Raw genomic sequence first — 15495 nt, 5'->3', positions numbered from 1 at the left:
AGCTTATAGTACAATCACAGTGATTTCGCTCTGGATGACTGAGTCCCTGAAAATATAGAACCAGTGAGGGACTTTCTGCATGTGTGATGTCTGGGTGAGTTAGTCAGCCTTTCCTCATTGGCAGAGCCACCGCAGTCTTAATTCCTCAGTCTATTGCATTAAAGCTGGATGTTTCAGTCTCTAGACTGAGTGGCTCGCTCCCTGTGTTAAAACATTAAAGACAGAGGCACGACGGCGTCACCGCAGGGAGATGGCAGCCCAAATGAGCAAGCCACGCTTGCTAGCTTTAGTGAGAAAATTAAAAGTGTGTGTGTGATAATGCAAGACAGACATCACCCGTTTTCATGGCATGTGGGGGGTCCGGGCCCCCTAATAAAGTGTGCATGCTGTGAGTGGGCGAGATGAGTGAGTGTCTGTCTGAGGCACTCACTGACTTTCACGTTTCAACAAAAAACAGAGACTTGACTCATTCATCACCGCGGCTGGCCGGGGGGGGGGGGGTTTCAAACTACCAACAGGGAGAGCAAATGGGTCATATTTCTACTTCTTATGGAGTTAAGAAATAAACAAGGGCTTTTCACTTAATAAATACAACATGTGGAGTCAGACAAGGGTTAATGATTCAGCATGCTTTCTCAGTCAGATCATTTGATTCTATTAGTTCAATCATCATATAATTAAAGCATATGAACTCCTAAAGCATCAAGATTGCCAAGATTTTTTGAAGAATCCCACTTTAAGTTGTAATGAGGAACATTTACTGAGATTGTGTGCTGTGGGTGATAAGGAAAGGACAGACTAGGAGAAGGAACAAACTTAGCTTTACGGCCGACTGGTGGTGCCATTCTTATCACTAATGTAATTGATGGCATACCTTTGAAGTAGCCAATAAGACAAGCCCAGCCCCTGCATTCCCCGTAACATTCTTGGCAGCTGTTTCAAGTTATTCTCTTCCATAGAAGCATATACCTTGAGTAAATTAAAAACTAAATTTCATCCCCTCCCAATTTTTTTACACCATTTTGGTTTCCATGTTTTTTTTTCTCTAAATTTGACTATTGGAAGTGAGAGATATAATAGGGAATACATAACATAATCTGGCAAAAAGCTGCTGTTTTATCAGATTTTTTAAAACCAAACAATGTTTTGCAAGCAACTGGTTTACTATGTCATGTGGCTGATGACTGTGGCTGTTATGTCATCATACTGAGGCCTGTAAACACCCCTCCCCCTGAATGTCATCAAGTCTTCAATCTTTTTCTCATTGACCCATGTCAGCAATGAGCTGTATCTATGTGCTGCAGATAAAGAGAAGATGCAAGTGTATGTGAATCTAAATTATTATGGGGATAAGGCGGTTCATGCTTGTCTGAAGTGTGTGAGAAGGTGAAGGCTTGTGTGAGAAAGAGAGAGGGTGTGTGTGCTGCCTGTATGCACTTGTGTGAAAAAGTTTTTAGGCAATTAGTCTTTAGCTAACTTTATGTATTTTGGGTAACAAGCACTGTCACACGCAGTCACATCTATCATAAACACGCCACACACATAGCCACTGAGTCCCAGGACAAGTTGTGACAGCCATAAAAGACCACAAGGTTCCCAAAAGACCAATGAGTGGAGCAAACACAGACAAAAAAGACGGTACTGCTGAAGCCATCTCTTTCATTTGCTCGCTATTTTCTCTCCCTAGACTTCGACAGGTTATCTTTTCACTCTGAAGGTCCCAGACAAGACAACAACTGCCAGAAAATGTGTTCTTCTGCCCATTTTTTACTTATCAAGTCAAAACATTGGAAGATTTGTTTTTTATTTTATTTCATACGAGGCATTTTAACTGCAAAGAACTTAAAAGTCAGGGTTTGAGTAAAGCCTTTTGAACTGATGTTACGGAGTAGAACCTTTTTGTGAGATCAAGGCAACTCTTCTTGTTTTGTGGTACTTTAGGAATAACTAAAAATCAGCTGGAGGAAACTGTCTGTTTTATATGTAATAAATATGTCTTTCATGCTGGCAAGAGCGAGCCCCACATGTGGCTCTGCTTTTGATTTAATTGCTTGGGATTAAAGGACACTTTAACAATTAATATCTTCTTTGAACCTGCAGACTGCTACCACACGGACACTGGAGTCTCTTTGTCATGCGCATGCATTTTTTAAAGATCTTCCGAATAAAATGAATTTAAGCATGTGCATGTCCAATAAAGGAAGTTACTGCAGCATTTATCTGCTGTCATCTGAATCAGTGTCAGCCCCATTTTGGGCAGTACTTATGATTGAGCTCAGCAAAGCCACACACAGAACGGAGACACATTGAATCATTTATATTTGGTCTCAATAAAGTTGTAGCTTTGCCTACCCTGCCTTTACATAAGAAGTGGGGTTTGTAGAGATAAGTATTTAGAAAAGTATCAAGCCTCGTATTTGTGAGATTATGAATAAAAACGGTCCTTGGTGTTTCTGAAAGCTGGACATCTCACATTTTCAATCAAGCAGTGTGGTCTAAAATGCAGGTGCAGCGCCAACAAGTGTATGGGCCGGAAAAATCTGGGTTGGATCAACTCAGTCCAAACAACCACAAAATCCCCACTGTGCCTCTTTTTCTCTCTGCAACCGGCTGGCAGCACTCTCCCTCAGTGGCTCTTGGTGGTCCCTTTTGAAAACACATATCCAATTTATTTTCTAAATCAACTCAGCTGAAGACTTTCCACTGGTATCGCAATGAATGTCATGGTTGGCTTTAAGTGTGTGTCAATGCTTCCATTTCTTTGTAAAACAGCTTATAAACGACATCTTGCCACCTACTTTAAGTCTCTAATTGACTGAACATAACCTTGCGTACTACATCTTACTGCGGCTCTAAGCTAAAACTCCCTACAACATATGGCATTTGGTGAATGTTATGCTTTGACAGAAACTTGGTTGTAAGTTCTCAGCACTGGCAATGACCGTAGCAATGTGGCCAGCATTACACCGAGCCATACAGGACCACGCCTAGTCTGTCCCTTCATCCTTTCTGCTGTGTGTAGACGGCAGACTCAGGCCTACCTCAATCCTACTGCCATTAACAACGCCAAAACCAACCAACTCCTTCTCCACGAACCACAGATGATAGCCATAACACAGCACACCTCTTCAGTTAGGCTGACTTTAGCCAAAACAGCCTCAGACAAAGCACAAACCTACCTCTTCACTTTCTGTCTCTCTCAGCCTTGGTTTGATTCGAAAACCTTCAAAGAGCTCCAAGGGCACTTAAAAACTGCAGTTTTTGACGAACTATGGCTTTCAGGCTTTCAAGGCCTACTTGTAAATCTACGAGTCTGATGGGCAAATGGTAGACAGCTTTAACCTTTAGATGTAATATTGATTAAACGGCATAAGAAGAGTTTATGCAAAATGGATTTGAAAGTGTGTGTTCGACCATTACTGAAGCCGGAAACCCTGTATCCTGTCAGGTGTTTCAGAGATATCTTACATGTTGCAGAAGCCTTGCTTATCTGCTCGGTGAAGTGTGTCGTTGGTTCCACTTGACCTGCTCTGTGCTTTCATCTGCCCTGCTGGGGGTCCACGGTCACAGAGCCAACACAGATTCACTCAATCATAAACACTCACAGATACCAAAGCAAGCGGGACGGCTAACAGAGACATTTAAGATGATGAGGACATTCTTTGCTAGGGCTGTGCGATTATGGCAAAAATCATAATCACGATTATTTGGGTCAATAATTGATATCACGATTATTAAATACGATTATTCATTGATTCAAAAATCCATTTATTGAACTTTAAAACAAATACAAATAATAATTTGAACAGTATCTTTTTAACTGTTGATTACCCTGAACGTATAATTCAACTGAAAAACCAGTACAAAAATAAATAAAATTATACATTTAAATAAATAATATCAAAATAATAAATACCAATAAACAAGATCAACAAATATTTTGGAGCGCACTTCCACAAGCTACTAAACATATATAAATATGATAAATGCAAATAAATGTGATCAAATATGTTGCAGTGCACTGTCACAACCTAGCAAAGCAAAATAATTGTTTTTTTCGATTATGTTGTTTTCGTAATTGTGGCAGGCCAAAATTGTAATTGCGATTAAAATACGATTAATTGCACAGCCCTATTCTTTGCACTAAAAAGTGGTTCCAGGTGTGTCTTCTTCTGAAAAATATAGCTTCAGAAAATCAATAACTGTAAGAAACACAGCCATTTGTGGTATGCCCTTCTTTTAAAAAGGTGTACTTTTATCATTCTTACAAATTACGGGTCAAATTTAGAGCAATGTGGCACCACAATAACATGAATTCAGAACATAACATATCAACATAAATGTCTGGCATGGTGGCAGACAATATAGGAGCAACAGCTTCTTCTCTAAACTTTATTTAGGTTTTCTAAATCAGAAATTACCACACTTAACAACAAAGGTAACTACTGTGGTGTAACATTACAAATGTTTGAAAAGCACTGGTTTCACACTAAAAGAAGCTGGATTATGCATGATGTATCTGTTCAGCTACCAAACAACCACCACAGTGCCCATAGGCCAGGCACTTAGGCCAGCTGAAATATGCAGTTGAATAAACTAGCCTCATGGTTGAGTTTGAAACAATCAAAACTGATAGCAATCAGATTGTCATATTGGTTAAAATGACTTACAAAATATATTTGTATACCATTACCAAGTACCTGAAGATAGACAAAATATTGGATGGGTATTTAAAAAAACATTCCAAAAGTTGGATCTTATAGAACCTAATATAAAATAAAACGGCAGGCATGGATGTCCATCAACACTCACCTTTCAGAGCGACTGCCATGCTTTCCTGTGTTAGAGGCCCCAGTGTTTGTTTGGCCAGCATGCCCGGGCTCATGCAACCTGTTGTCTATTCTCTTGCTTTGTATGGGTCACCAAAGCCACTGTACATACACACTTCCAGGAAAAAGGCCTGCAGTAACGTCGAGAGATGATCGTAGCAACGCTGACCCGGGCCACCACTTGACAACACGCCAGAGAAATGCTGACGTCACTGTGCTGTGTTTTCCAGGGTCTGCTTGTACGGACTCGGCTCGGTAGCAATCGGGAATGTGATCAGGTCAACCTTTTGCTTTGACCTGGTCCCTCACAGTAACTACATAATGGCAGGAAAACCAGGGAAAAGGGTACATCCTGTGAGGAACACTGGTATTTAGGGGCTTTTTGGTTTGGGTATTTTCCTCCTAAATGGATTCTGTCATGATGAATGTCTATTGGAAAGCAATGCAACACTGGCATGTACCTGAGTATTAATGGTACAGGGAACAATTAGATCAGATTTCAAGTATTCTTATTTTTAAGATGAAATGGTCTTGCCAGAAATAACTAAATGAAACCAATATATAATCTATTTGCCTTATGGGGATGGGACTATAGCCTTTTATTGTGGATAAAACACTAACAAAAAGTGAATCGTGCTGAACTTCCATTATCATTCTGAATATCATCGCTGATTGAATTGAAATGTCTCTGTCTCACTCACTTTCATTGTAAAGATGTGGAAAGAAATGCTTGACTGAGGAAATACAGGCATTATCATTAAAAAAAACATTATGTTACTATTTGATTTTTCCTCCATTAATGAAGGGAGACCATATGATTTATGATTACCGTATCTGGAAGTTCTGATTTCATAAAAAATGCTGTGATGTAATAAAATAACTTTTGTTTCTTCAAAAAATGTAAGGTTAAGTGATTCCAGTGATTCATTTTAAGAGTTTACGCATATTTTGATGACTATAATTAGGCATAATATAGTGAACAATTTATTTGTGCATTATTATATAAAATTGACCCATTGCCTCCACCTGACACTACAGCAAATCTCCACTAAAACCCAGGGAGACAGGGTGTCCAGAATTGCAGACCACACAGCCACATCCCTATACACTTAAGTCTCCAGCACCTCCTCTCAAACTTTCCCTGAGACAAACAGCTCGGCCTCAACCTGTAGTGTAATTGGGCCGTCTTTGCTGCTGCCAACAGCATAATTCAGTATAAAACTGAGACAGTAACACAACAGAGTTCTTCCCAAAGGAAACGAACAGCGTCATTCTTCTGTCAAAATGAGCCTGTGGTTCATTAGCTTTGGTCTAACCAGTGTTATTAGAGCTATTTGAATCTGCATAAAGACGTCTAGTTGTTCTTCCTGTAATTATAATGGGCTGACTCAACTGCCCACAGCCAAATGGTCTTCCTCAAGAGCAATTTGGTCTTGCTGGTAATGGTCAAACACTCACTTTATTGTGACCACACCAATGTCAGGTAAAGCCACACATTGACAGACATATGGGCTCGCACACATTTACACTCACAAACACATACATATACTCACAGTCATAAACAGGAGCCCAGCCCTCACCAGACTTAACACCAGCTAATTGCTCATGTATGGCTCCTTTCACTCCACACACACTCACACAGTGCAACAAAGCGTGCTGGCTCGCTGGCCGTCTACAGCTGTGACGTCTCACATGTGGGGCTGTGTTGATATAAGGAGTAACACAAGTGGAAAATTGGAGCTGGTGGGGCCAGACTGCTGACTTCCTGATAGGAATAGTGGAGTGGAGGTTGACCCATATATACATAAAGTAGTCAACAGGCTCAATCACTGAAGGGAAGACAGACAAAGGGTCTGTGTAGCTCAATGCATAATGTAATGTGGCTACTGAACAGGGTTTACCAGCGGGATTCTTTGATATTAGCATGGACCTACTTATACACCTTATAAGATAAGATAAAAAGTACTTTATTGATCCCAATTTGGGAAGTTTTTGTAAAAAAATAGTCAAAGTTAATAGCCAACACCACACTGATGTCACTATAAATGTTACACAGCTCCATTAAAGGATGTGGCTCACTTTCTCTCAATCCCCAGAAATTAAAAGGAAGTCACAAAACTAAAATAGGAACTACTGAGAACTTACCACCACGCTGACTTTCATTTAGCACACACCCCAACAACCCTTAGAACACCTTTAAGCTTAGTGGTGGTCAGAATATGAACAGTTAATTTTGCATATGCAGAATACTTTCATTTGTAAAAATAAAAATGCAATGAAACTGCTACAGTTAAGAACCTTTATTATTATTATTATTATTATTATTATTATTATTATTATTATTATTATTATTATTATTCTTTCTAATATTGGGTGCACATGACAAATGTTTGATTAGTAATTGCCTGCCAATAATGTTCTGCTTGATGTGATATATGATCGAAAGTGGCATTCAGTTCAAGTATTTTGGGGCTGTGCAACCCATAAGGAACTTCAAATCATAAAAATGGTAATTTAAGCTTATTTTAAGCACTTTATTGCATACCCATGTGGCTTTAGAAGATCTTACAAAGTTCTCTCTGTGAAAAAGCTGCTTGAGTTTTCACACAATTGTATTGTGATATAAAAAGTTATCTGAAGCAGTGCAGAGACCCAAAAGTTCCTAATTATGATGTTGTGTTGTGGTGTGGCATTCCCCTCTTAAACAGCCATTATGTTTATTGGATCTCTTTCCCAAGATTACCATACACAACTTTGGACTAAACTGTCTTGAAGAGCACACTGTAGGAGAATCCATGAGTTATGGAAAGAAAATCATAATAATTTTAAATCACATTAAAAACGGCTGAAAACATTGGAAGAATTTTGAATAGTAAATCTTTTTGAATTTCTGAAGCAGCTTAGTAAAACATTTTACTACGCTGGTAAAACAATCCACCAGGATACAATTATCGCATGTGTAGCAGGTTTACAGACAAACAACCTCACAGGAAGTATACAAAACACACAATAGCGTAAACAAAGGCACAAACTATGTTCCCTGATTTAATTTTAGTACCTCACATTAGCAATGGAGGCAGCCTGTTATCCAAGAGCGCAGATAACCCAGGCTACTACTGAGACGTATCAGCGGTGAATTCCCTATCCAATATGTATCTAATACCTAATATATATATATCATTCCAATAACTTGTATATAGACTTGTACTGCACTATTCCACATCATCACTTTATTTTATAACTATTTTTCTTTTTGTATTGCTCTTGCTCTTATTATTATTATGTTGCATTGTTGGAGAAGCCTGTGACATAAGATTTTCAACTACATAATTACTCTGTAGCTATGTCAGATTGACAATAAAGAACCTTGAACCAATCATTCAGTCCCATTACTACACTTCACTGTATGATGGGATGCAGTGATAAATAAGGGTCCCCATTATACACACACATGTGGTGCTGGTTACAAGTGAAGCTTTTTCTTCACTGGATTTTAGTGGTCTCGACTAAAACATCAACTAAATGCAACAATATCGCAGTGAGGGTTGGTGCACTTTGGCCCTGACTCCTTACTACTGATCCGGGAAATTATGCTAACCCCACTGTACTCACTGTAAATAGCTCAGCATAGTTTAAAGTAAGATATAGTGGAAAGGTTTAACATAGCCATTATGGTTGAATGTATCAAATATATTCGTTCTACGACGTGGTAGTAAACATTATTTACTTTTATAGTTTTAATTAAACGACAACAAGAGGCTTTTATGGATCAACCCGAGCGCCATAATTCAGTCACTTTCCCCGTGGAGCGGAGAGTTTGTTAGCATGCTATCCGCTAGCTGCAGGAGTCAGGCGCTGTTGTTTTCATGTGAAGAACAAAAGCAGAGTCTAAACAAAGTGTTCTTGTGTAGGCCTTTAAACTTACCCGGGTCTGCCGACGTTTTCATCTTTGTTGTCGTCTTCGGCTTGTTGCTTCAGACACTTTCCCCGTCGACTCGTAACTTTAGACTTGGCTAGCGGCTAGCTAAGTTAGCTAGCGAAGTTAGCAGTGACACCCCACTCCTTCCTCCGGTGTTGTTCTCACAAGTGTTAGAGGAGAACCTGTCTTCACTACGGGCTCGCTCCGACTTCAAAGAACTAACCGCCAACTTCACACGCGGCTCGGCGTTTTAATTCGACACATTGACTTTTGTTGAAAAAGTTTTAGCCGGGGTATTTAAGTTTAAGTACAAGGAGTCTTGTGCGAAAAGTTGCCCCGAGCCTGGGGGGAAATCCAGTGTCCCGGGTCTGAATGGCGCAGAGTTTGTAGGAGCCGTGCTGCGGTCGGTCGGTGTGGAGCAGCGGAATGCAGAGTCTAAATGTTCATCCCGTTTGTTGCAACCGTGTCGCATGGTCGATTCCTCCTCCACATCATCATCCTTACAGACAGTCCAAACAACGACGCTTCTGAAAGCAACTAAAAAAGCAAAGCCAACTCTGTTCTCCTTTCTCTGCCCCTCTCTTTCTCCGGCACACACTTTTTCTTTTTCCACTCACTCACTCACTTCTTCGTGTTCTCTCAACAACCCCCCCCCCCTTTCTCTGTCGGGGTGTCGTGTTTCGCTCTCCTCCTGCCACACGGGGCCGCCCACGCTGACCCACGGAGGCAGGGAGGGGGTGAGGAACTCAACGCCCACTTGTTGCCAAAGATCGTCTATGTTTTTGGAAGAATCACTTTCCCTTTCAGTCCAGAAGTGGCCTTGAAGGAAAGTGTATTACACTTAGCATAATGTAGGCTATGTTAACTGAGTCCCATTTGCAAACACAATTGAACTTAATATTTGATTTGCTCAATATAAAACTAGTTGTCCGAGGTTTATTTTGATCGCATTACACATTCATTATGTATGCTATCAATATAAATTATAAGATCTGATCGTTTATTTTTGTAGCCTAATGAATATTTTGTTTTAACAAGAAACTTTATTTTTGATGCTTCTAATGATAATTTTCTTACTGATCTGTAACATTATTTAAGGCATGGACCTATAATATAATTATTCACATAACCTTGATATAAAGTGGTCTTAAAATGACTTCCAATTATCACAACAGCCCTATCCTTTCAATTAATAGTGTGTAGTTATGTTATCTATAAAGGAATTTAGGACATAGGCATACAATGTAAAGATATGCATAAGATAATAAGAAAACCTGGATCCATTCTCATTTAAAAACCTGGAAGCAGTGTCTGCTTCAAAAAGAGGAAATATAATTTGAAAGTGATTATCAAAATAGTTGTGTCAAACCACAAATTCAGTATCAAGTGAATATTTTCAACAACTTTGACGTGTGTGAACATGAAGCTGAAATGTAAACCCCCCAATTAAATCAATACATATTTGTGTAATAATGTTATAAATATCATAACATAAAAGTGAAAAGTATGTAATTGTATTTCTAGAGTGATCATGATGATTATCTCAATAGACGATCTTTAAGAGGACCGGTTGCGGGCTGCAGCCTCGAGCAGCTCCAGTTTGTTTGTCGCACCGCTCGCTCCCGGTTGGCGCGTGACGGCGTTGCTGTGGAGACCCGTTACCGCCGCGGGTGATGAGAGGCGCAGTGTTTACCGGTAAACTGCGAGCCGCCATCCGTCTTCTACACCCGGAGAAGGAAGGGAAGGCCAATCAACAGGTGTGTCTTCCCGCAGGAATGGACAGTGGCCGGTGAGACACACACACAGACTGCAATTATAAGAGGACCTCTGTAGACAGCCAGGGACTCTTTTCTTTTTAACCAATGTAGACACACACACACACACGCACACACACACACACACAGCACGCACGCACACACACACACACACACACACACACACACACACACACACACACACACACACACACACACACACACACACACACACACACTCCCTCTCTCTCCCACACACACATTCACATATTTTCTCCCACACTCCTTTCTTCCTTAATGAAGGGCCCTTCAGCACTTACATCAGCTGTGAGGAGGCAGCAGAGAGGTGGGGGGGGGGAGTGAAAGAAAGTAGCAGTAATTACTCAAGAGCTTCAACTGGAGAACGAGGCGCGGGCTGAGCTGAAGAGCGGAGGGAGAGGAAATGAAGTGGGGAAGAATAAGTGTGTGGATTCTGGTAGAGCCTTTTCTTCTTCTTTCTTACCCAATCAGTCATCCCACTGTTTCTCCCTCTTCCTCCCTCCCTCCTCTGCTCATTTACTTTGAGTGGCAGTGTGTGGGAGGTGAAGGCCAGCCGTGGGTGAAGCATTTCATGCGATTGTCACATTGTCTCAACCATACACACACAGAGGCAACATAACCATACAATAGCAAACATCATGGTTCTGCTGTCACATCGCTCCTGGCCTCCATACATCACACTCCTCCTCTTCCTCTGCTCTGCGTGGATCCTTCATCCTCCTCATTTTTGTAACTTCACTTCCTACTTTATTTTACGCCTACTCCTGCTTTCTCCACCTCCTCATGTTCTCCCTTCTCCTCGCCTACCTCACTTCCTCCTCTCGGCACCTAAGTTCTCCTCCTGTTCGCCTCCATTAGATGCTTCGCTAACACTTCCCCACACAACCTCCCACAAGCATGTCCACACATCACCATGACAAAAAAGACCCCCGGACATGCAAGAGACCCCAACAACTCTCCTATAGGAGCAGGACACATATCGTTTCTTATTGTTCTTGTCCTGTGTCTTTTTGTAGTCATACTCTGTCCAAGTGTCATCACATTGTGTCTCTTTGTAGTGTCGTGGATATTTTAACCTCGTCAATACTGTAAAGATACGACCTTGGCAGGAAGCTACCGTGGGATACAACAGGTTGAGCTGACCAAACGTTTTCTCAGCATAATATCATCATTTGGTTTTACCATAACTAGTAATATAAGAAATTGCCACTACAGTAGCAATATTTTTCCCTGTGTTTTGTCTCTTTTTAGTGTCTTGTGTTTATGTGTAATAGAATTTTGTGTCTCTTTGTAGTTGTTTAAACGCATCTCTGTAGTATTTTGTGTGTATTTGTTTTGTGTCTGTTTGTAGCTGGTTTTGCTTCTCTGTGTTGTTTTGTGTCACTTTGTTGTATTGCATCTTTGTGTAGTGTTTTGGACGCTTGCACTGCTTTGTCTCTTTTTGTGGTCATAATTGTGTCTCCCTTTAGTTGTTTTGTTCTCTTTGAAGCGGCTTTCTTTGTGTTTCTTTGTGTCACCTGGTGGCTGTTTTGCCTCATTTCATAGTCTCGTGAGTCCTTGAAGTCTTTTTTGTCTCTTCCTGGTTTGTCTGTCTCTTGAGTGACGCTTTGTAGATGAAGGCCAGACACTTTGGGTCTCAGTAATCTATATTTGTGTCTTCTGGTGTGTGTTTGTGTGTGTGCACTTTTGTTAACGATTTATTTAAGCGTTGATTATATAATAATAGTTGTACATTTCGGAATGTCTGTTCAATTGCTAGCAGCTGGTTAGCTAAGCTTAGCATAAAGACTGGAAGCAGATTAAAATAAACGCCTACTGACAAACTTATTCAGTAAAGCTTTGGTCCACTGACTAATTGCTTCAGCTCTGCGTTTGTGGAGTTGTTGCTTTTCTTCCTGTCCTGCTCTGCTGCTGACCTTTTGCTCCACCTGAGGACACGTCAGGACGGTCAGGACACACACTCTCAGAAAGTGAAGTGTGAACGATCCTCTTCTGTCTGGTCTGCTCAGCATGACGACATCAGAAGACTTGTTTGTTTCAACTTCACTCTTACAGTTTGGACCAAGAACTTTGCATTTAAGCATAGATCCAAACGAACATCAGAAGTGAATATAGACATAATGGAAACTCTTATTTTTGGGGGTTTTATTCTTTCTTATAACTTTTTTTTTGCATTATTAAGCTTACAATAGTGTTATTCCTTCAACTGCTTTCAACACTTTTAATCCATCAGGATGAGATCTAAATCCTTTTATTACACAACCATTGTTTTCCTGAATCCTTGCAAAATGTGAGTGTGAGTGAATGTTACTCTGGACTTTGCATAGTAGAAGTTGTGCCTAAACAGATGGCTGGTAGCATGTGTTGGTGCCAAAACGTAATAAATGTAAGACTAGTTTGAACAAGTCATTTACAGTAATATTTAAGTAAGCTCTCTAGATAACTATAAAGCCATTTGTTCACCATTGAAGGCAACAGAAGGAGGGAAATGTGAGGGCCTAATGGAACAAATATCTTGTTTTTGTAAAAATCATTTAAATTGTGATGTATCTTGTGCATAAGATATAGGTCAGTGTTTATTCCTTAGCTTTTTAGTGGGTTTTGTTTTAATATATATACAAAAAGGGTTGCATAAAGTACTTAAACACTGTTATATTCGAAACACAACCAAACACAGATCTGGAAAAATGTCACCCTTAATACTAAGCCTTATGTTTCACAGCAAGACTCTGAAGTGTGATGAGTGAGGAAGAAAATGTGCTGTGTTTGAAACTGGAAGTAATAGTTTGTTGATGAAACCGGGGGAGCGGAGCAGAGTGTCTGCAGGTTGGGGGGTGCAGACACTCTGCAGGCCGCATGTGAAAGCCACGACAACAAAAGCCCAGCAGGAGAGCTGAGGGCTGCATGCGTGAGAATCGGGGGGGTGATTGGGACTAATTGACGACCAGAGACACCTCCAGTTCATTACTGAGGTGGTAATGACCCTCATCAGTACACAGGAGCCATCCATCACCACTGATTGGTAAATAATGAAGAAATACAAGAATCGAAGGATTAATGAACAAGGAGAATTGAAAACGTGTGAGGGGATGATGTGATGCTGCTCGTGTTTGATTTCACTGCTGGTGCACATCCTATAGGGACAATATAGGACTGACACACATGACTCACTTTAAAGGTCCCATGTCATGGCCATTTCTACTGATCATAATTCCATTGTTGAGGTCTACTAGAATAGATTTATATTGTTCAATTTTCCAAACTCACATTGGTTTCTCATACAGCATCTCTGTAAAGTATGTGTATTCACTCTCTGTCCTAAACGGCTTGTTGGAGCTCCTGCCCCCCCCCCTCCCTGTGAGCCCAGTGTGCTCTGATTGGTCAGCTCGCCCACTCTGTTCTGATGAGTCTACCACCGTTACAGCGGAACATCAGTGATTATGTGTTACAATGGCGTTTGTTAGCAACCAGAAAATGACACCAGTAATGACAAACAGATAAGAATTCTGCGTGGGGTCTGGGTGCCGTGTTGGGGGACGTTGCGCGGCTCGCTGCTGCGAGGAGCGGACAGTGTGAGCTGGGTTCATTTCCTGGTTGCTGCGTGGGGTCTGCGAGACAGCGAGACATCGCGAAACTCAGCCTGAACTCAGCCTGAGCACCATGGATACGGGAAGGGGGGGTGCTGAGGGGGCTGCAGCACCCCCATCTGCGAGGCTCCACTAGCACCCGCACCCCCAAACGCAGCGCACCTACAGTGTAAGCGCGCCACAGTTTCGCCGCTGCGAGGCTCCACTAGCACCCCCCCCCAGCGCGTCACAGTTTCGCCGCTGAGAGAGTGTGTGTGTGTGAGGAGCTCCACGGATTGGTCCATGTGGACCAATCGGTCCATTTGGGTATGGGCACGTCACTGTACCCAGGAAGAAAAAGAGAAATCTCCAACGAGGCGTTCTGGGGCAGCATAGACAGGTCTTTTCTGTGTTAGAGGTTTACTCCCTACAGGGTGTACTTTGAGGGTTTGTGACTCTGCAGACAGTTTACATGCATTAAAAGCTACATAACACACAAGGGGACGGGTAATAACCTGAAAAGCAGGACATGGGACCTTTAACTCATATCAACTGGTTGTTTTGACACAGCTTTAGTGTTTTAAAAAAATATATATATGTAATGGATTATTTTCTACGTTTCAGACACAAAAACTTGGGAAAAAATCATATTTGCTACAAAAATATGTGAGGAATGACATTAAAACATGGAGTATTTGCTAAATATGTTCTAATATAGATGATTAGTTGACTTTACTATTACTCGTTTTACAGCAAAATTGTCATCCATTTTGATAATCGATATGTCATTAGTTTTCTAGAAAAACATATCAGAAAGCAGCCAGCCTTTCCATTATAGACATGTCCTGCCTTTCTCTGTTTCATATGATATTAGGGTGAAGATCTTGTCAAAACAAGACATTTAAAGATTTGGATTTTAAGGTAATTGGATGGACATTTTTCACTATTTTCTGACATGTTTTAGAACAAACCATCATCCATTAATCTACATAATAGTATGCATATTAATCAATTCTTAAAATCATCATTATTGAAGCACCATTCAGTAACAAAGGATGATGTAGAGTTTAAAGATCTGGAGTAGATTAAAACATTTCACAACTATGCCATATTTGAGTTTTGAACCCAACAGTCATATCATAATATAAAGCCAACTCATTGTTTAAGTGGTTTTAAACTCATTGGTAAAGTTAACTTTATATTGCGCAATAACTTTTGAGCAATAGATTTTCAGTGTGCGGGGAAAAACATTAAACTAAACTGTATCTTTGTAGTGTAAATAAAGCATTAAAATGCCTCCTTAATGGCCTAGAATGTAAGGTGTTTTTGTTTACGTTTGGCACCACTAGAACATCCCCAAACAGAGCTGCGTTCATGTCTTTGTTTTT

General features: G+C 40.7%; 1 protein-coding gene across 1 annotated transcript in view; it reads right to left on the bottom strand.

Moving 5' to 3' along the window:
- Positions 1-9453, bottom strand: part of erf (Ets2 repressor factor) — a 35754-nt gene extending 26301 nt beyond the window's left edge. Inside the window, exon 1 of the mRNA XM_034124682.1 lies at positions 8755-9453. Within this exon, the coding sequence (XP_033980573.1) occupies positions 8755-8776 (22 nt within the window). The 5' untranslated portion in view covers positions 8777-9453. The remainder of the gene's footprint in view (positions 1-8754) is intronic.
- Positions 9454-15495: the final 6042 nt, after the last annotated feature.

This window comes from Trematomus bernacchii, unplaced genomic scaffold (genome assembly GCF_902827165.1).
Source record: "Trematomus bernacchii unplaced genomic scaffold, fTreBer1.1, whole genome shotgun sequence".
NCBI classification, from domain to species: domain Eukaryota; kingdom Metazoa; phylum Chordata; class Actinopteri; order Perciformes; family Nototheniidae; genus Trematomus; species Trematomus bernacchii.
The sequence above is the reverse complement of the archived record's forward strand: the minus strand, read 5'-3'. Positions and strand labels throughout refer to the sequence as shown.